The following is a 22,738-nucleotide window of genomic DNA, read 5'->3' as shown; positions in this document are numbered from 1 at the left end:
GCACAAATGTAGATTGAACAGAGATTTGCAGGACGGACTAGATTCCTTATGTAAAAATAAGGAACTAGTTATTAGACCGGCGGATAAGGGTGGAGCCATAGTTGTTCTGGATAGATGCGATTATTTGCAAGAGATGCATCGCATCCTAGACGATGGCTCCACTTATTCCGTCCTACCAAAGGATCCAAAGGGTCTTTACAAACGGAAATTGGAGAGTATTGTAGACAGGGGACGCCAACTTAACATTCTTAACAAGAAGGAGTCATCTTTTCTTGTGCCGAAATGTCCGCGTACCCCTGTCATATATTACTTGCCAAAGATCCATAAAAGTCTGACTTCCCCCCCGGGACGTCCCATTGTCAGTGGCATTGACTCTGTGACGTCCCGGGTGGGGAAATATATTGACTTTTATTTGCAACCTCTAGTACAGAGGATGCCTTCCTATATTCGGGACACCAGACAGGTTATCAACACCCTTTCCAATTTTACTCCTACTAATGGCATGTGGATGGTGACGGCAGATGTGTCGTCACTGTACACAATCATTCCCCACGAGTTGGGTCTGGGTGCAGTCAATATGTATCTTGATAGGGAATCAGGCCTGCCAAGTCCACAGATTTCATTTATTATGGAACTACTAGCGTTTGCAACTAAGCATAACTACTTTTGGTTCGGTGGACTGTTCTACCGACAAGATACTGGGGTTGCAATGGGCGCTAAATACGCCCCGTCCCTGGCCAATCTGTTTATGGCCCAATGGGAGAAGGATGTCATCTATGGCCACAGCAGACCGCAGTTGGTGCTGTGGGCCAGATATATAGATGACATCCTCCTCCTGTGGGATGGTCAAGAGTCAGACTTGATTGACTTTCTGGAATCCTTGAATAACAACACTAGAGGTATCCATTTAAACTACGAGATAAGCCAGAACAATATCACCTTTTTGGACTTGTCAATTTCGATTCTTAATGGCAGGTTCATTACAAAGATGCATTTTAAAGCCACCGACAGGAACTCGTATATCCCGGTGGACAGTTGTCACCATGAGTCCTGGTTGAAAGCGGTCCCTAAGGGGAAATTTATGCATCTACGGCGGAATTGTTCGGAACATGGCGAGTTCCTGGCTCAGGCACGGGTCCTCACAGAGAGGTTCCTGGAAAAGGGCTATGACCATGGTACTTTAAGTGAGTCTTTAGAGATGGTCAGTAGGATGGATAGATCAGATCTGTTGAGGCCTAGTGTTCGGGAGGGAGGTGCTGATGTCAATGCTTGTCCATCTTTCATCACAACCTTTTCCAACCAACACATGGGTATCAAAAAAATCATTCAGCGCTACTGGCACATCCTGCAGAATGACCCTGTCCTGAGGAATATTTTGGTAGAAAAACCACGTGTCATTTTCAAAGGGACATCTAACCTTCGTGATCTGGTTGCTCCAAATGTCATTGAGCCTCCGGTTAAACAACCTATGTTTTTTGAACAACATAAGGGGTTCTATAAATGCAATAGATGCCAGGTTTGTCGACTGAACTGCATCAGAAAAAAGAACACCAAAGAATTTGTTTTCACCAGTAATGGTAAAACTTTCAAAATAAACCCCTTTGTTTCCTGCACGAGCACAGGGGTGGTATATCTGCTCCAGTGCCCGTGCGGGTTACAATATATAGGGCGGACCAAGCGCCCTTTGAATGTTCGGCTCAATGAGCACATTGCAAACATTCGCAAAGGTTTCGATAGGCATTCGGTTTTGAAACATTTTCTGACAGCCCATAATAAAGATCCTAGGAATATGCTATTCTTGGGGATTGATAAGTTTTCCCCCAATTGGAGGGGTGAGCCCTTGGTACGGAGTATCTCCAGGATGGAGATGTCCTGGATCCATAGGGTCAGAACTTATAAGCCGTATGGACTTAATGTTGATACTGACGTCAACGCTTTCATTGACACAGCTTAGTGACTAAGAGGTTTTGATATGATGGACCCATCCCCTATTGATTTATATGAGTGTTAACCCTAAGCAGGGATGGTCACTTTCTTTTTAATTTATTTTGATCTGTATTATTATAATTTAGATGTTAGTACAATTTTGTATTTAATCCTATTTTAACCATTAGTGTGTGTGTCATGCTGGTTGGGATTCACCCAATGAGGTTGACACCCTACTGGTGGCACTTGGTTCAATGAACACCTGTATTTATCATTAGGTGGTTCTATTGGACCTCTGAGTGGGTGTTTAATTTTTGTCTAATATTTATAATTTTAATTAATTTGGATAGTGTGGTCATAATGAAATTTGGCTCCTGTTACTTATTTATGATGGTTTGTGGCACCACAGTACAGGTGCTTAATTTCCACACGATTCAAAGTATTGACATCAAGACGGCATCTGTGCTTGCCAGCAGGTGGCGCCATTAATACCACTCATTTTAAACCTGATTATAAAACTCAATTTAGCTTTGGCTTTTTGAGTTATTATTTTTGATATTTATGATTTCTTTTATTTGTTTTTATATGATATGACATGTACGGCAGCAGCCTCTTTAGTGATGGGCAATGTGGCTTTTCTTCCCTTATCTAACATGGCGGTTCGGGCCGCTCGGGATGATCACATGGGGTACCTGTCTTTTGTACATAAGCGGTGGCTTCAGCGTGCCGCCCGTACCTTGAAAACGTCACATTTGACGAAACGTGCGTCGGTCGCGGCGTGCTGATGTCACCTGCTTGTGTGAACGAGTCTGAATAGGACGGGCAGAGGAGCCGACCGGCCGGCGGCTTGCCTTATCCTCGCTGCAATTTATTCTCATTTCTGTAAGTTGCTGTCTATATTTTCCATTAAAGTGTTTATGGTAATGCACTATGTAGTGCCTTCTGTTTTTGATTTACACTATATTGGAGACACGATGGAGCCAGCTTAGGAATCTTCTCCCGGTGATACCTGCTCCTAGGATTGGCTTCTGGAGAGAGTGGCTTTAACCCATTACAGTCTGGTAAGCGGCAGTGGTGCTGGGAGAGGTCCTTTGTGCATTTATTCCCCCTTTTTTCACTTAAGGCTTTATCTATCTGGTAAGCATTTGGTACATAGGGGTGTTGGTGCTCTGCCTGGGGATTCTGGTGATGGTGTGCACTCCTTAGGGTGACTTTCAAGCAATAACAGTATTATGCTATGGAGTCCATTTCTTTCCCACATATGACTAACTATTGATTGATGTGAGGAGAACCTGAGTACTTTCAACTGAGACTGGTCGACCCAATTCCATCTGTGTTTGAGGGAGAACCTCATCTTGCTTTGGAGTGATCTTTAGAGTTACTGGCTCCAGGGACCGGACGACGGACTGTGTGGCTTTTACTTATTCAAATCTGGTAAGAGGCAGTGGTGTCGGGAGAGGTCTCTGTGTGTCACTTCCATTCCTACTTATCACAATATTTACAATATTTACCATCTGGTAAGCATTTGGGACTTAAGGGTGCTGGTTCTTCATATTATCAGCCTTCTGGTGACGGTGTGCACTCCTCAGGGTGATCTAATATTATTTAACAGTATTATGCTATGGAGTTTCAATTTTTCTTCCACTTATGACCATCACCTGTGGATGTGAGGATTATCTGAACACATCGATTGAAGGCTGGGTGTACTGATCTGATTTGAGTTTTTGGGCGAACTCCATTCTGCTTTCTTGTAAGGAGATATGAACGTTGGTCTAATCACCTGACACTGGAATTTTGAATTTTTGGACTGTGCCTGTCATTCGGATACAGACTTGTTATCACTGTGGACTATCAATATTGTGCTATATCTGATGATCATCTGTCGATTCAGCACTTATTAGCGCAACTTAGCCCTTTACATTTTTGATGCCAGACAGGTATGAATATGTACACACTGTGATGTTTTGACCCATGGACACACCATTAACACTATATGCCTTTATATGTCTTGATACCTCCTTTTTGATATTGAAGACTCTGTATACTGTGGATGTATTTATATGATTGATAATACTTAAGTTTTTTTTTTTCTTCTTTATTTTTCTTCATCTTAGTGCTTTCATTACAAATATATAGTGGAAAAACCTCCCCAAAAAATACCCCTGAAGAAGCGGCGACAGTGCCGTGAAACATGTCGGGTTAATATTGCGGGCTGTTTTTATTTCCTGCACAGACATCATCTCTTTCGGATGGTAACTGGGTATACAGTTCACTGCTATTTACCCCTGTGTAGGATTCTATAATTACCTATATTTGTAAAAATGAATATGGCTGTTAACTGCATCTGTTTTTAACATCACAATTGTTTCTGTATATTGTAATTCAACGATTACAGTATCTTTTATTGTTATCTTCAATAAAATACATTTTCCTTTATATCTTTCTTCAATTTCTGACCTGTATATATGATTTACTAAGCACCCTAATTGAAAAGTCCCCTATTCTTGGCGCCCAATTTTCTTCCTCTGTAGCAATACTCATTTGGGACGTGGTGCTTCTATTTTAACAAATCCATAGAGATAGTCTCCCTCTTACGTATATAAAATGTATATAAAATGTATATAAAATGTTATAATAAAAACCTAGTGGTGATAAAATACCACCAAAATAAAGCCTCTGTTTCAAAAAAATTATAAAAATTTAATCTGGGTACAGTTGCATAACTGAGTAAATGTGACAGTGCTGAAAGCTGAAAATTGGCCTGGGCAAGAAGTCAGTGAATGTGTCCAGGATTAGGTGCTTAAAGTAAATGGTGCTCTTTGCAGTTCATCAGACAAGCAATTACAGAGCAGCATTCACTTTAATACAGATTGTGTTTTTGTGGTCATGATTTCAGCACTAATGCACTTTAAGGACTTTATGAGGACTTTTTGATTCACAGTATATGAATTTGTGGACCATTTATTTATTTATTTATTTATTTATTTATTATTGGATGGAGGTTTATATTCTTTTTTGACACTATAGCACTTTTAAGTAATTGTGAATTTTTGTTTGTATTAATTATAGGGTTAAGAGCAGTAACATAAACATAATGGACTAGGTGGGACTTTAAGTGAGACCCAAGCTGGTGGTGCCCGGCGTCTCCATCCCTATAACAAGAAAAAAATGAGGTTGAAGGATTATAAGAGGTGCATGAAAGTCAGCCAGCCCCCAGTCTGATGTACTCACCCTCCAGTCTGTCACCAACCAAGTAGACCTGTCTCTTGGTACAAAGAACAGGGGTTTAGTTGACACACATTTGCAAACGCATGTGAAAGCTGCAGAGCCACTTCACGGCACCCTGTTAAATCTGCAGTCCTAACACTCCTAATTTAGTGTCTTCACACTGAAAGCACATGGCTGCTAATGGATGGGGGAACAGGTGAGAGGGAGACAGCCCAACCTCCCCCAACCCACCCTCATCCATGACTGGCTGTTGTCTCAAAACTCAAATGACTAAGTTGTAACGATGGTACAAACTGGAAAGGACCAGCTGAGAAGCATTACACCTCCATTCCCTTGGTGGATGCAGTATAAAGACAGATAGGGATTTTATATATGGGGCATGCCCTGTAAAGCACAATGCCTTTCAATCCCTAATTTCCTTTTTGGGACTTTGTGTGAGACAAGCAGGTCATGCTATTGGTCTCCATCCCTGTACACGGAAAAGTAAGGTCAAATCAGACTGCATCCACCAAAAACGCACGGTGGGACTTTATATGAGGCACCAAGCTGTAAGCAAGGCGTCTCCATCCCTGGTTGCTTAAACATAATGGACTAGGTGGGACTTTAAGTGAGACCCAAGCTGGTGGTGCCCGGCGTCTGTGTCCACTCCCCTGGAAACAGTTTCCCTGCTCTCAGAGTTTATTGCAAGAAGGGGGCAGAGGAGGAGCAGAGGAGGTTTAGAGCTGTATGACAGCGCTAAACATGTTCTATTTGGCAGTGTAGAAGAGACATGTTTGTGTGGGAGCTATGTGCACAAATAGAAAATAAATTTTCTATTTACATTTTTGTCTACTTGTATCAACCAGGTCAGAAAGTGGTGGTGGTGGGGTCTAGGTGAGCTATCCAACCACTGTGCTCAGCAGCCAAGGCATAGATTTAAATAGGAACAAGTGCTTTGTGCACTGGGTCCACTGGGGAACTAAGCTTTTTTATCTTATAGTTGAAGACAATTTTAAATTTAAAGTAGAATAACTGAATATAAATACAATATATATATATATATATATATATATATATATATATATATATATATATATATATTATAAACAACTTTGAAAATAATTTTCTGAACAAAAGCTTGTAGTAATCTCATTGTATTAAATTGCAGCTTTATGATATAGTCAAGTTGATTTTTGGACCAGCAGACTCCAAGACTTAGAAGTCCTGTAAATTACTTTATTTATTTTACATTTTGATTTATATTAACACTTACCATAGTCTGTGTTTTCAGGTTCCCAGCAGTTTGAAGGCCAAAAATATGGAGCCTAGAAAGACATTCAATCAAATAACTGTCAATTTGTGTTTGCATCATAATTACATCATCTATGAGAGCAGATAATTCAGGTTGGAAGAAGTATTTTGCAAATTATGACGAAGGTGTAAAAACTAACAAGACAAGCTTAGTGGAAGGTTAATAGTCCTTGTAGTGTTCAACTTTTTATGCTGGCATGCATCAATAGGATATCAATGTCTCATTGCTCTAATGCCCCCAGGTGTCATTTTGCTACTGTTTTATTGCTACAAAAATGATAATCTATAGAAATCAATCATCCTTACAGTGATATTAAAGGCTTTCTTTTTTTTAAAATTAACAAACATGTTATACTCACTTGCTCTGTGCAGTGGTTTTGCACAGAGCAGCCCTAATCATCCTAATTTCGGGTCCTTCGCTCCCCCATAGAATAATGCATGAGGGTAAAAAACTTTGAGACTTTACAACCACTTTAATTAAACCTTTACATACCTACTCTAGCAAAATATAGAATATTTTGGAATGTATTTTTTTATTTTTCATTGGATTTCCAAATTTTTACACTGTAAAAATAATACGAATAAATATTTGGGCACTCTAAAATGAAGTCCATGGAAATCCAGTACATGGTGTAAAATAGACCAAAGTTTGAAGCCATAGCCTGATGAATAAAGCCAACCACAAGCAGAATATGCATCACATGGGGGTATATATAGCAGATACAAGATACTTCTATGCGCTGTACACCACAATATTTTGTTGCAAATTCATAAAATGCAGACTGCAGAGCAGAGCCTGGGATATTGCATGGAAAACTGTCTGCATAACACACGTGACTACAAAAAAGATCTGCAAATTTTCAAGTATTTTCAGTCATAGTAACAATCCAGACAAAGATATGGTTTAATCTACTTAAATATCCAACAATGGACATTGTTTCAAATCTATAGTGTTTTCCTAGAAAAAAGGGACAGCAGACAGAAATGGTAAGCCCAATACAATGTATTCCCAACCTGGCAATTTGGCCACCCCAAAAACAGACTTTAACAATTAAGATTGGTTCCCAAGGCAAGTAATGCACTAGTTATTTGGGACATGTGTAGCCAGGTGCCGGCTATCTTGTGCGAGCTTCTGCTTTTACCCCCCGCTGCTGCTGCTGCATAGAAAGCAGAGTGCAGCAGCAGCAGTCAGTGTGTATCTGTGTGACAGTAACTCCTCATCCTCGCTGTGTCTTCTCCCCCCTCCCTCCTACTCCTAGCAGCCGCTGCTTGGATAATCAGCAGGAGAAGGTCACACAAGCTGCAATGCACCCTGGTTCATTTGTGGATTGACTGCTGCACTGTGTGGGATAGCTGTCAAACTATAAATACCAATAAACTATGGGACCCAGGAGGAGTCAGGGAGGATTTTTGTTAAACCCTCCAGGGAAAGTTCAGGGCTTTTTGGTGCCAAGAGGGAGAGAGAGAGGGGAACACTGTCTGCATGCTGGCTGGTTTACTGCTGTTTGTTGGAGGCTTCGTAGAGAGAGACCGGGGGGGGGGGGTTGCCTTCCGCCATGGATTTCTGCAGCTGTATCTTGAGAACTGGTGAAAGGGTTATCTGCCTATTACTAACACTGCTAACAGAGATTGAGTTGTTGAGGCCAGGATACCAACTGCACACTGCACATACTGCAGCTTCAAAAAGCACCCCCATCAAATCAATACTGCACCCATACCAACTCTTTACCACTGTTACACTGAACTGTCACCATTGCTGGCCTAAAGTATTGTTGTTAAGTGAACCAACACTTCATAAAGGGTGCCAACGATAGCCGGCAGAATAAACACACTAAGGAATGCCCTGCCACATAACCTGCCCTCAAATCCCCTCCACCCCCCCATATCCATTTGTGTTATCCCAAATACTAACAATGTTTGCCAGACAGTTGTAGGTCTATCAGAGCCGTCATCTGTGCACCCTGGCAGTATAGCTTCAAGTCATATTATTGGTCAGGGCTGCAATTCAGGTGGCGTTGTTACTATTTATGCTGATCTGGATGGCAAGTTCTATGCCTTGTTCTTAGTGCTAATTGCTCTGTGTACCAAGGTGTGTTAATACCATTGTTATTCATTTACTTTTCTTTACTTTGCTTGTCTCGTTACTAACTTTGTTGGGTGACAATATACCAAGTTTGCCTTTACTAATGGATTTGGTGCCTGTTTCTTTGAAACAGCATTATTGATGGGTGCTTAGTGTTACTGCCAGTGATATTCTGTGATATTGTGTGTTTGTGCACTCTGCCTGGTGTGTCAGGGGGGCTGAAGACTTTGTGAATTTTGGGGCAAGGAACAAAGAACCCATCCTAACCAGAAGCTCCTTTGGGAGTTGTGCTACACATGTAAGGTTTCATGCTCCGAATCTGTAGATACAGTCTAAAATGATTTTGTGGATTTGTTAAGTTTGGCAAAGCACTGACCTAAAGTTAAAATGGCAGCTCCCAGCAACATTACATTTTGTTTTTGTAGGTCGATGCCTAGAGGTGCATTACCAATACCCACATGTTAAGCATGGTTTTCTCCAGAGGGCTATATGCCATGTGTAACACAAGGTTAAATCTTTGGAGGTAGAATGAACTTTTATATGAAGGCAAATCCCCGGAGGTGAATGCCATTTACTTATAATTTTAAATGACTTCTTTTGACCTAAAAAATTGAAGCAACCTAGCTGGCTGTCAGTAGATATGGTGTGTTAGCTTTTCGCTCAGGTTAAAAGTTCAGCTTCCTTTGTTGTGATGGAGAATACATTATGAAAATAAAGGCCAAGGCAGAAGCTTGAAGAAATATATAATGGAAATCAGGAAATAGAATCATGACTGACTTATTATGTTTGTTTAAACCTTCCTATGCAGGCATAAGTAGCATTTACTGCCATATCCTGCAGAAATATAGGCAGCCGGCTTTTTGCCTCCTGCTCTAGCATTGTTAACTTGTTTTACATTTATACAGGTACAGAAAACCTTAGTGGCAATACATTCAGCTACACAGTAAATGCAAACCACAAAACAACAGTACATTAAAACTGGTTAGCTGGAAATAATCCTCTAGGCAGGATATAGACTTATATAGTGGAAAATGTGGAAAGTAAGGGAACATTATTAGGTATTTAAAGCTGATCTCCACATTGAAAAAAAATAAATAAAAAAATAACCCAGTAAAGTAAAAATAAAAAAAGAGCTTTTGAGGCAATCCATCTGCACCTGTCCCCACATTATTAGCTGTTCCCACATTAATAACTTTCCACCACTAGATGTCCTCAGGGTTGCGTGAGGACCAGTGTCATTCAACCTCTTTCCTCTGAGCACAGGCTATCCCACCCCCAGACGAATGTCATCACACCTAGCTGGGCTCAGAAGTACTTCTACACTGCTTAGTGCTCACATAGAATTATGTGTACACCATTCAGTCCAGCAGAAAGTACTGCACATCATCACCAGCACCGCCAAGTAAAAGAGAAAAGATACTTGATGTCATCAGACCAGCCAGAAGTCCCTTGCAAAGGTATGCATATAAATAATTTAGGGTCTGTGCACTATGGCTTAAAAAACGCTGCCCAATGTTCCCATATGTTTCCATGCACATTAGGAGGTTTAGAGGCATATTTTAAGTTCAGTGTTTACAGGCAGAAAAAAACCCCTTCTGTTTTCTGTTTTTGAGAGCAGTTTTCTGGCAGAAAAAATTCTGAATGCTCCTAAGCTCTCCTAAACTCTTAGCGTTTTTTAAGCCCAGTGTGCATGGACCCTAAATGTCCTTTTTGAGGCTTTTGATTTAAGATTTTGACATTTACCAATCACGTAAGTCCACAGAAATGCTATAATGATTAGGCTGATTTAATTTTTTATAAATTCTGCTTTCTGTAAAGCAGGACTGCAGCCAAGAAAAAAACAATATTAAAACATAAAATAACAAATCCAGCTTTTGCTTCAATATTTATCTTCAACCAAGAGATTTTCACCACAGTACTTTTTTTTGCCACTAGATGTCAACACAAGTATGTTATTCAACGTCCTACCACTGTAATTAAAACAAAAAACAGTGAGGCGGTGAACATCTATTTCTGGAGTAAGATTTATAAATGCCATTCCAGAATTAGTCTTTGGGCATCCATTTTGCCTGTTGATGCTGGTGAACCAAGCTGTGCTCGGACAGCTCCGTTCACTGACGTTGTGTGCAGCACCAATTCAAATGGTTCTGCACCTTCTGAACACTATGATTGGTCATAGAGGAGACCAATAACAATAGTCACAGATGTGAAAACACATGTTTACCTCTGTAAGCTCTCTCCTTCCTTTCATAATAAAGCAAAAAGGAAACAGTAACTAATGAATACATTTGATTCTGATCTTTTTCCTTAATAGAGAAAAAAAACTAGTTTGCATAAAATACCACTAAGCTCTATCTGTTTCAAAAAATTATATGAAAGTCATTTGGGTACAGTGTTGCATGACCAAGTAATTGCCAGACAAAATATCACTGCACTGGAACCTGAAAATGGCCTAGTAATGCAGGAGTCATAAAGTAGTTAAAGCTAGTGATTTATGTTAGTTACATTTTACGCATACTTTTTTTATTTAAAATATATATATATATATATTTTCTGATTGAGACATAAAAACACATTTAGATATGCTCAAGAAAATCTAGACATGTGCATAAAGGAAACATTTGTTTTGTTTAATTTTGGATAGATTTGTTATGTTACTAATTTTGTTTTGTTGATTTGTTTTGGAATTCGTTTACTTAAGTTTCATTTATTTATTTTCGAATGACTTCCAAATTTTCAGAACAATTAGAATGCAGATTGGTCGAAAAATTATCGACTGGTACGAATTCTGTGTAAACAATAGCTGGTTGTTAAGGAGCGGGCTGGGAAGCCGTCTGCCATGTCCTTAACAACCGATGACTCATCAGCTGTCAGCGGGCTTCCCCACTGACAGCTGAAATGTAAACAAAAGAAGCTGGCAATTAAAAATATAGAAAAAAAAACAGCATGGGGTCCCTGCCAATCCATACCAGGGAAACTCATGCAAAATATGTAAAAAAAAATAGCATTGCCCCCCCCAAAAAAAAAATCCAAATCAATCACTTTTTTGAGCATGCAGCCTGGCAGGCCAGGAAAGGGGGGAGCGAGCGAGTAGGCCCCCCTCCGGAACCATACCAGGCCACATGCCCTCAACATGGGGGCAGGGGTGGTTTTAACAATGTAAATGATTATGGGGTACTATGTCTACTCTACTCATTCACCAAATAGGTGTAAAAAGCAAATAATTATGTTTTTGACAAATCCTTTTAACAAGGCTCCTGCCGTCTGCCAACGTGGCCTGGTATGGTTCAGGATGGGGGGGGCGCTCATTCACCACCCCCCCTTCCTGGTCTGCTGGGCTGCATGCTTGGATAAGGGTCTGGAATGGATTGGGGGGGCACACTGTTTTTTTCTGCATTTTTTTATCGCTGTCATTCTTTTGTTTACATTCATCTGTCAACAGGGAAGCCCGCTGACCGCTGATGAGTCATCAGTCGTTAAGAACGCGGCGGCTGGCTTCCCGGCCCACTCCTTAAAAAACAGCAACTAGCAATATTGGACCAGTGTGAAACATTTTCAGACAACCTGAGCTGCACCTGTGCACCATGAGCAGACCCTACCAATAGATTCTGCTCTCTGGTAGGCAGAGAGCAATATATATTTACCTGGCAATCTCTCTGGTAAGCAGAAAGACCCAAAAACTATACTCTCTCTTCTAGCACCTACCTAGGAGAGTGCCACATCCATTACTTTTTCATTCAGAGATTCAGATACATCCAAATCGCTGAATAACCAAAAATTATTCAGAATTTATATTTTCAGACCCCATATTAGCTTTGTTGCCCTTCTCTGGACTTTCTCCAGTTCAACCACATCCTTCCTGAGGATTAGTGAAAAAAATTGGACTGCATACCTTGAGTAGATACCCTTTGTAATAATGCACACTAATAGTCTGCTGACCTTGCTTGCTGCAGCCTGACATTGCATGCTATTGCTGAGTCTGTGATCTACCAGGAACCCCAGATCCTTTTCCAGGTTCTCCCCCCTAGCGTGTAACTTGTATTTATACTTTTAGCTTCCAAGTGCATTACTTTACATTTTTCAATATTAAACCTCATCTGCTATATAGCTGCCCATCCTTCTATTCTATTGAGGTCTTGTAAAGTTGCTATATCCTAATGTGAAATTATTGCCCTGCATGGCTTTGTATGATCAGCAAACACTGATAATAAACTGTATTTTACCTTCCATATTGTTCATGAAAAAGGCAAACAGAATTGGTCCCATCACAGAGCCCTGGGGTACCCCACTCACAATTCCAGACCATTCAGATAATATGCCATTTATTACCACCCTCTATATGCCCCCCTGCAACCAGTTTACCATTCAGGTACATACGATCTCATCAATGCCAAAAAAACTCAATTTTTAAATTAAGAATTTATGGGTTACTGTATCAAATATATTCGCGTAATCTAGATACACTATGTCCACATGTCCTTCCTCTCCAAATTACAGCTCACCTCCTTGTAGAATGTTATGAGGTTGGTTTGGCTAAAACAGTTCTTCATGAATCCATTTTGCTTAGTACTAATGATACTATTCTCATAAGCATATTCTTGGATATTTTCTCTTATCCTCCTTTCCAATTAGGGTTTCACCAATACCGTTTCTTACCGACGAGGACCGATACTTTCAGTCAAGTACTTGCCATTACTGAGTACAATACCTTTGCGCTGGGATTTGAGCCCATACAAATTAAATGAGCTCAAATGGCACTGCAAAGAATCGTATGTGGTTTGAACAGGAATACAGTACTGCACTGCTTCTGTGTGAACCCAGGCTGAAGTTACTATGACAAGTTTAGGTTCACACAGGAGCGGTGCAAGCAATTTTGGCAAGAATCGTACCACATTCCTTTTCACATTGCATGCAATTCTTTGCAGTGAAATTTGAGCCCATTTATTTTGTATGGGATCAAATAGCACCTCAAAGGTATCAGTTTGGGTATCAGAGCATTTGCACAAGTACATGTACTCATGCAAACGCTCAGTATCGGTACCAATACCAGTATCAGTATCGGTGCAACCCTACTTCCAATAGATTACAGTGGGGAAAAAATTATTTGATCCCCTGCAGACTTGCTGGAAGCTGGAATGCTGGAAGACCCATCCACAACCTATGTTCAGTGTTCCGGGAAGAAGGTTCTCATCCTAGATTTTGCAATAAATGGCCCCTGTTCATTGGCCACTCAATGCGGCAAATTCGGCCTGTACCTATAGCAGAGAAACTATGCCAAAGCTTAATGTTTCCACCTCGGTGCTTGACTGTAGGGATGGTGTTCTTAGGGTCATAGTCAGCATTTTTCTTCCTCCAAAGACAGCGAGTCGAGGTAATGGCAAAGAGCACCACAGCACCTTCTCCCAATGCTTCTTTGAATCATTTAGATGTTCATTGGCAAACTTAGGACAGGCCTGTACGTATGCCTTCTTGAGGAGGGGGACCTTGCGGGTGCTGCAGAATTTCAATCCATGGCGGCGTATTGTGTTACCAATGGCTTGTTTGGTTACTGTAGTTCCAATTGTCTTGAGATCATTAACGAGCTCCTACTGTGTAGTTCTGGCCTGATCCCTCCTTGTTCTAATGATCATCCGTACCCCATGAGGCAAAATCTTGTATGGAGCTCCAAAACAAGGGCGATTGATGGTTATTGTGTATTTCTTTCATTCGTCAATAATTGCTCCAACAGTTGTCTCCTTCTTACCAAGATTCTTGCTGATGGTCTTGTAGGCCATTCCAGTCTTGTGCAGGTCTACAATCTTGTCCCGGACATCCTTTTATAGCTCTTCGGTCTTGCCCATCATGGTGGGTTTGAGTGGAAGAAAGAGATTCTGTGGACAGGTGTCTTTTATACACATAACGGGTCGTCATTTGGAGCACCTTCTTAAATGGACAGGACTAATCTGTGTACCACATGAGTACATACTGTAGCCAGTCTGTGAAAGCCAGAACTATTGTTGGTTGGTAGGGGATCAAATACTTATTTTACTCACTGAACTGGTGGTTGGTTGAAAATCTGTTTCTATCATTTAAAATACACATATCATAAAAATGATAGACTCTTCATTTCTTTGTAAGTGGGTAAATTTACAAAATCTGCAGGGGATCAAATATTTTTTTCCCACTGTACATACTATTGATTTTAGGTTGACTGGTCTATAGTTTCCAGGAATATATCTCAGCATATTTTTTGATATTTAATACCATGTTTGCTTTTTACCAATCAGCTGGTACAATTTCAGTCAGTAAACTGCCCTTATAAATTAGGAATATTGGTCTGTCCACATTCTTTGAGAACTCCTAGGTGTAAGCCATCCAGTCCTGGTTATTTGTTCATGTAGCACTCACCCCAGGAGGGGCTGCTGAGAATATGCCTAGGTCCCCCTGGCTAGTACAGAGGCTGCCAGTCACAATCACAGTTTCACACATACTGACAATACAGGCTCAGTCTAGGGGATGTCTTTTTAGAATTTTTTGCTGAACTTGAAGCAGGAGACGGGATCTGGATCAAAATACTCCAAACAATAATAGAAATGACCAGAGGATAGCTTACAACTAATCTCCTCTAAGCAGCTTTTCCTGGAGGTAAAATGGGATAGCCAGTATATCCAAGACTCCAATCTTAGTCGATATAGCATCCTCTGGCATTTGGTTCTCTTCTAGCACTTGCACACCCAAGAGCCTACAGCAAGGTCTTTACTCACAATGTCCCAGGAACCATCTGCCATCCAGCATCCACAAGTATTTCCTCAGTGAAGGAGTAAAAAGATCCTTCTCCAGATAAGGACTTCAGGACAGTGCCCTCCAGCAACATAATCCTTTAGCAATCTTCTCCAGACCCTCATCCCAGCACCTGCTGAGGCCCAGACTGCAGTTTCTTCTATATATACATAGCTCCCAACTGTCCCTGATTTAGAGGGACTATCCCTGATTTAGGAACAAAGTCCCTCTGTCCCTCTTTCCTCCTCACTTGTCCCTCATTATGGTCTGATTTATATAGTTGTATATAAAAAGCACTATTTCAAAAAGTGTTTCCAAGTGCTAAACCTTTCATCCAATTTCTAAATTGTTACATTTGTAAATGTCAAAAGCCAATATAAAGGAACAGTAAGGGCTCTTTCACACGGCCGCTCCGTGTGAGAGCTCCGCTGCGGTCCTTTTTTTTTTTTTTTTCCACGGAGCGGATGACATTTCTGTCATCCGCTCCGTATGCCCGCATATCATCCCATCCGTTTGCGGATGATATGCGGACATAATGTAAGTCTATGGGGGTTTGTGGATGTCAGCGGATGACACCGCTGACATCCGATTTTCCTTCCTTTCCGTTTTTTGAACGGAACAAAAATAGGGTTTTGTTCAGTTCAAAAAAACGGAACAGAACTGACAGGAGGAAAATCGGATGTCAGCGGATGGTATTCTGCTGACATCCGCAATGCCATAGACTTACATTATGTCCGCAAATCATCCGCAAAAAAATAGGATGATTTGCGGACATACGGAGCGCCCGTGTGAAAGGGCCCTTACGGTAAAAAAAAAAAAAAGGACTTGTGGGTTTAACTAATCATTTTTTTTATATAATTATCCTTGAAGAGGGCACGGCAGGGTGTGTGTGTTCTATGCCTACAAACATTTTCTAATAGATGTCCCTCAAAAAGGTTGGAGGTATATACTATATATATATATATATATATATATATATATATATATATATATATATATATATATATATATTATATTTATTTAATGTAGGTAATACAGTTGCCTTCTCCCTGTTTACTGTAAACTTTGTTCTGAAATTTTTTTTCCTCCTGATCCTTATTGGTCTGCTTTTATGCAACCTCCTAGCACCTGCTGTGGCACTAGAATATTCTGAATGTGAATCCATTATACTTATCCTGAGAAAAGGTTTTAACAATATAAATGACACAACTAGCTACAGTATGGAAACTTGAATTAAAATAGAGAAGTGGTTATACATATGGTCAGTATAAATGGATATACACAGTTGCATTCTCCTGCGCAAGAGAAAAAAAAAATCCATAGCAATTTGGTAACCTTAAAATATACATAAATAAATAATGGCAGATACAACAAATAAAGTCCTAGGGGGTAAAGCAATCCTGGAATAGCATGGTGGGACACACATTATAGCTATTGAGATGAATTTTGCCCTTGCCTGACCCCTGCTTACTTGCAGGCTAATTAGATGTGGCCTGGCAGATAAATTTTGAATAATAATATATGCAGAGTGTTCCTTTATGAAAAATATAGACAAGTATGTTTAAAGCGTGTGATTTATGTTAGTCATATTTGAGCAATCCTTTTTTTTAATTAAAAAATATTCTTAGACACAAAAACAAATGTAGCTATGTTCAGAAAAATGTATTACGCATTTTTGTTATGTTAACCTTTAAATAATAATAGTAGGAATAAGCATTGCCTCTTTTGAATTTATAACAATTATAGAAAATTTAAGGGAGTTTTTATGGTTCTGATTTATTATTGTAATGTTTCCACCACATGCATGTTACCTTTCATCATCTTCAAACTAATAACTGGTAACTTTAAAAAATCCACAAATACCTTTGTAATGTACAAAATGCTGTGAAGGTGGAGGGTAGAAAATGCACACTCTATCCTTGGTGCTTTTATTGGGAGACTCTTAATGTATTTTGCAATACATGTGTTTAAGCTTTATGTAAATGGTGTGGCCCTTCATATTGTTTGTGTGGAAACTAGGAGGTCAAATAAGGGGAGTTAGATATGCTTCTTGATTACATGTTCATTAATAAAAACTATGAACGTGGAAGATTTTCAGCCACCAGAACCCTCAGTTATTGAGGCTCAACTGTTCAATGCTACATTTTGTTATATATAATTAATTACCTTCACATCTATTGACATGTCCAGGCCATGTGATTAACAACAGACCTGCATTGGTTGTAATTGACTTAACCTAGATGTGTCAGGAAAAAGACTAATAGTGAGTATAGCATGCTGTAACAAAATATGGCCATGTTCAAAATGAGAGCAGGTTTAAGGTACATAAATAAATATAAACAGACCCTGGTTTAGGATTATCCCTATATTAAATGGCTTTCTATAACAAACCCTGGTAAAGTGTATCCATTATGGGTTTTCTTTAAATAATGGTTTTATGTTGCTAGTCACTAATTAGTGACTAATTCGATGATACATGGTAGATTGAGAACTAAAGTTTGAAACTGATTGGTGGTTATGGTGAGCATAAACAGCAATTCTGCTGTTTATGTAAGCTGTGGATAAAAGAAGATTTTTAACTTACCTGTAAAACTATTTTTTTGGAGTATGGTACAGGACACAGGATCTTTAGCATTTAACCATGTGTTTAATACAGGTGGCTCTTCTCAGCACTGTAAAAGTATAGCTGTATAGCTGCCCAGATCACTTTGACTAAACAGCTGATCAACGGCTCTAAAAAATGACACCAAGATCATGGCTAAATGATCATGGGATAACCACTTACTGACAGGCCATATATATGTACAGTGGTCAGAAAGTGGTTAAAAAATCTGGGGCTTTCTCTTAATGGCTGTGATGCATCATTTAAAAGTGTTGCAGCCTGCACCCTGCAATAGCCACCGGGCATCAGACCACCAGCACACTGGGACCAGAACAATTTACCAAGACCATGACCTACTGCAAAAAAATGCCTTCAACACCAGAATTTAATGTTAGGGACAAGTTTCTTTATTGCTTCATCTTCCATGATGGGCGACACCAAGGTCTTCAGGGACAGGGCTCCACTGCTGATGGACTACAGCGGTGGACCTGTATAGCACCCCGTGCCTAAATTAATGTGATGCACTATGAGCTAAGGTGATTGGCCACACAGTATCCAGTGTCCAAAGCAGTATTCCAGACTGGGCCTAAATCTTCTATCAGGCAGGGTCAAGGTATGACTTCCTAAGGCTCAACTGAGGAATCAGATGATCCAGAAAGCTGCAGAGAGGCAGCTGCTGTGACCATGGAACAGCTAGGAAGCTTTAGAAAAGAGTCTTAAAAAAAGGCCATAACTTAAAAGAGGTACAGTAAGCTTGTGGGCAGGACTCTGCGCTTGATGCCCGTAGATAAGAGAACTCACAAGGAGACCGAATGTTGCAGCAAGTTGTATTAACGAGGGGGATAATTCCGAAATTCCACAGGGGTTGCATACACTGCTGTGCTGGCTGAAACACTTGCAATTTACTGTACATTAGATATCTGTATATACTGATGACCTCCGACAGCAGCTGACAATAGAGGCGGCTAGAAGACAAGAAGAAAGGGAAGCTAAAGGGAAAAAAGAGAGGGCTGTTGCTGAGACACAGCGACAGGACAGTCCCTACTGTGTCCCTCCTCCACAGGAACCGGCCCCTATGCTAGACAATCTGTCCTAACAAGTGGGGGGTTTTATCCTTGACATGACCACTCACAAAATGCGTGCCAAACGAAGGGGGCCAGTGCTAATTATTAGCACCAAGATGGCTGCAGAGGTCAGTCAGGGCAGCAGTGTATATCTGCACACTTATGGAGAGCACATTTTCTAACAACTGCCCATAAGCTTACAGCACAGAAGGTACAAGAGTTCCCTGTAGGAGTAGGATACAGAAACCCAGCCAGGACAAGCCCACAAGCCTACATTTCCTACAGAGTAGCAAAATGCTCCTACTCTCCAGTCAACACATCTGTGCATTTGCTATTCTTTGTGTATCTTCACATTCCCGCTTATCCCACAGCATCTCCCCTGGAGTCTTTCACTGCCACAAAAAAAAAAAAAAAAATGAAAACAAAATAAGAATGGATTCCTGCAATGGCAGAAAGCCATACCACTACCCACTGCAGTTTAGGAGACCTGCCAATGCTTTACACAGGCCACAATCCAGAGCACACAACAGTGTTAGGCTGAATTTACAGTATAAGCTGATTATAAGTTGAACTTTTATATTACATTTAATTCAAGTTGTCTACATTATAGAACATCTAGTTTGTAGAACATGCTCTGCTTACTAATCAGAAAGACCAGCACTGTTTTTCTCTTGCCGACTTTACTTTAACTAAAAATCTGTCATTTTTTTCTGGTGGTGTTTGGGGGGGACAAAATTGCACTGACTATTCTGACTATTCAAGGGATTACAGTATAATTAATTGTGGAAAACCCGGTGCATATAGTGAAAAAGGTAGGAAGGAAGCATCTATACATTCCCTGTTGAGACGGACAAATCTTTCAACTATACCTAAAGTGGCTACAGTAAAAATAATTTCCATATGTGATTAATGATGACATTTCAAGTGCACTTCCTATAATCAATACTTTGATTTTTTTCATTCTTTTATGAAACATTTTTATAATCTGTGTACTTTGTGGGTATCGTAACAAATATACCTGAAAAAATTGAATTTCAAAGATCCTTAATGATCCCTAGAGACAATAAGCAATTTTCACTAATAATTGTATCCTTTACGTGTTATAGCAGAAAAACATTTCACTTTTCTCAGTGCTAAGAAGCACTGTACTATTGCAATAAATTGCTGGATTCACTTACTTGAAAACGATAGAAGGTCCCATCATCCTTCAGTGTGAGGACATGATCTGATATGGGGAAGATGTAACCTTGGGCTGCTATAAGGCTTCCTAAATGTATTGCTTCCACTGAAAAAGACAGTATTGCATAGTTAGTTCAGGACATTCATTGTGAAAACAAATAAAACTAGGTATTGCAATCCGTGATGAAGAAAGGTTAGAACTACTGTATGTAATTTAGGGATGCGCTATCATCTTTAGTACCAGAGTTTGGCTGTTAAACTAGTAAAGCAGCCACTGTATCCCATTGATGCACTGTGAAACTCCTTCCATCAGGAGGTGCATTTGCCACATGTTGAGGAATACGGGTAGTCTCATCTATCTCTGTAAGGCCCCTTTCACACTTGCGGACCGTTCAGATACGCCTGTCAGTTTTTCAGGCAGATCTGAACGGATGCCCCATGCATCTCAATGGGGCATCGGATGTCAGCGGAGACATGTCCACTGACATCCGATCTGATCCTGTACGTCAAATCTGGGCGGATGGAAACCCTATTTTCTATCCGTCTGGCGGAAAGGATCAGATGGGATCGGATGAGAATGAACAGGCGGTCCATTCTCATCCGATTCCCCCATAGAGAAGAGCGGGGACCTGACAGCTCTGTCTCCGCACACAGCGCAGAGACAGAGCTGCCATCCGCCTGCTCAGCGGGGGATCAGCAGATCGATCCCCCGCTGAGAAAAACGGAGTCCGCCGGTGGAGCGTTAAGTGTGAAAGGGGCCTTCGAGCTGAGAGTTTTTGATTGTCCCAGCTGTCAAAGTACAGCACATTTGGGTTGATTTCCTAAAGGCAAATCCACTGTGCACTACAAGTGCACTGCAAGTGCACTTAGAAGTGCAGTCGCTGTAGATCTGAGGGGGACATGCAAGGAAAATAAAAAACAGCATTTTTGCTTGCACATGATTGGATGATAGAAATCAGCAGAGCTTCCCCTCATTTCAGATCTTCCCCTCTGATCTAGAGAAACTGCACTTCCAAGTGCACTTGCACTGCACTTACAGTGCACAGTATATTTGCCTTTAGTAAATCAACCTCATTGTTTATCTGTACACTGATAATAGACACACAAGGGGAATTAGCCTTCTCTGATTGTTCAAAACACTAAATGAAATTGAAGTCCAGCCATAATCCTAACATCTTTTACATTAATTCCAATGTCATACATTCTACAGACCCGTCACAATGGAAGATAATGTGTAATAGCTGGTCATCTGGTCATAAACCCAATATCATTCATGCACAATCAAAATTTCAGATAACAAGAGAATGCTATACCATATTTTCTAGCAGTACCAGCTTATCCACCCTTTCTGGGAGAAAGTCCATAAAGTGATCTTTGAGAATACAGATTTTCATCTTGAAGACCACCTTGAATCCTCCTTATTACATCTGACTCTGATGTCTAAATGCTGTTACATAAAGTCACTATTGGTCCATTTGATAAATCTGTGTAGCTCAAAAGTGGAAGTTTACTGAACCCCCCTCATTAGACAGTTTGCTGTAATTGGGGAGACCCAATTAATGAAGGAACTTACTGCAGACTTGCTGTGAAGGGAGGAACAGCAGAAGACTTGGTTTTATTGGACAGCATTCTTCTACTCTCAAGCCTACCATATTTAGATATGTTTTCTTTTACACTTTTTTTACACACCTTTTCCTTCTCCCCCTCCTACCCCCCTTTTGCTCCTCCATCTTCTTCCACCCCCCCCTTTTTTTCCTTCGCTTTCATCCTATCTGTCTTCTCTCTTTCTTTCCTTTTTTTGGAAGCTGGTTTCCTTTTGCTTTGTTTTGTTATAAAAGAAAAAATCTATTAACAAAACACTTGTATTGCCCAGAGATTAAATCCAATGGACTGAGCAGATACCGGATTCTGAACCCTCTCTTGGGACCAAAATAATAAAAGGTTGGAGAAATTTAAAGCAAAGATTGACTTAGATCATCCTTGAATGTCTGCTCTCATCTAAAGGTACCATAATGAATGTTGCCAATATGTATGAATTTCTGCAGAATAGGAAAAAATTATTTAATTTCTGTAGGTGTATTATGGATGTTATAGAAATTATCTTCTGTTCTTTATAATGGAAAGGTATGTCTTTAATTTCAGTTGTTAAGTCGAGTGACTGTTTTTTTTAGTGGTCATAATATATTTTGTGGACGGGGAGGACTGGGATGATCGCTGGGAAATTAACTTCTCCAGACTACTATCGACTAGGGATCACCTTATTCAAAACAAATGTTTACATCGCATCTACCTTGCTCCGGCCAGATTAGCAAAAATATTTCCTACCCAGTCTCCCTGTTGCTGGTGGTGCACTTTATCTAATGCAGATTTCCTACACATATTCTGGGACTGTGCAGCTATTGAAACTTGCTAGCGGGGGGGCAACTGAGTGTGTGAAGGAGGTTAATGCAGTATAATGTATAGCCTGTGTTGGAAGTGTGTCTCCTAGATCTTGTTGATGCCCTGGCTTCCAAGAGAGTGACACGTACCCGTTTGAGGCTCCTATTCTATTATGCTAGGAAGTTAATAGTGCTTTCCTGGAAAAATCCACTCCTCCAGCTGTTCCGG

The 22,738-nt window shown here is 40.3% G+C and overlaps 1 protein-coding gene across 3 annotated transcripts in view; it reads right to left on the bottom strand.

Annotated features, from left to right (window-relative positions):
• The window catches only part of RGS6 (regulator of G protein signaling 6), a gene marked incomplete at its 5' end in the record, with an annotated part of 657,279 nt that overhangs the window by 140,063 nt on the left and 494,478 nt on the right, over positions 1-22,738 (bottom strand). For all 3 annotated transcript variants that reach the window (XM_082275029.1, XM_082275027.1, XM_082275028.1), the window contains 2 exons: positions 6,407-6,458; positions 20,131-20,237. In XM_082275029.1, the coding sequence (XP_082131155.1) occupies positions 6,407-6,458; positions 20,131-20,237 (159 nt within the window). The remainder of the gene's footprint in view (positions 1-6,406; positions 6,459-20,130; positions 20,238-22,738) is intronic.

This window comes from Pelophylax lessonae, assembly GCF_965119305.1.
Source record: "Pelophylax lessonae genome assembly, chromosome: 13".
In the NCBI taxonomy this organism is placed as follows: domain Eukaryota; kingdom Metazoa; phylum Chordata; class Amphibia; order Anura; family Ranidae; genus Pelophylax; species Pelophylax lessonae.
The sequence above is the reverse complement of the archived record's forward strand: the minus strand, read 5'-3'. Positions and strand labels throughout refer to the sequence as shown.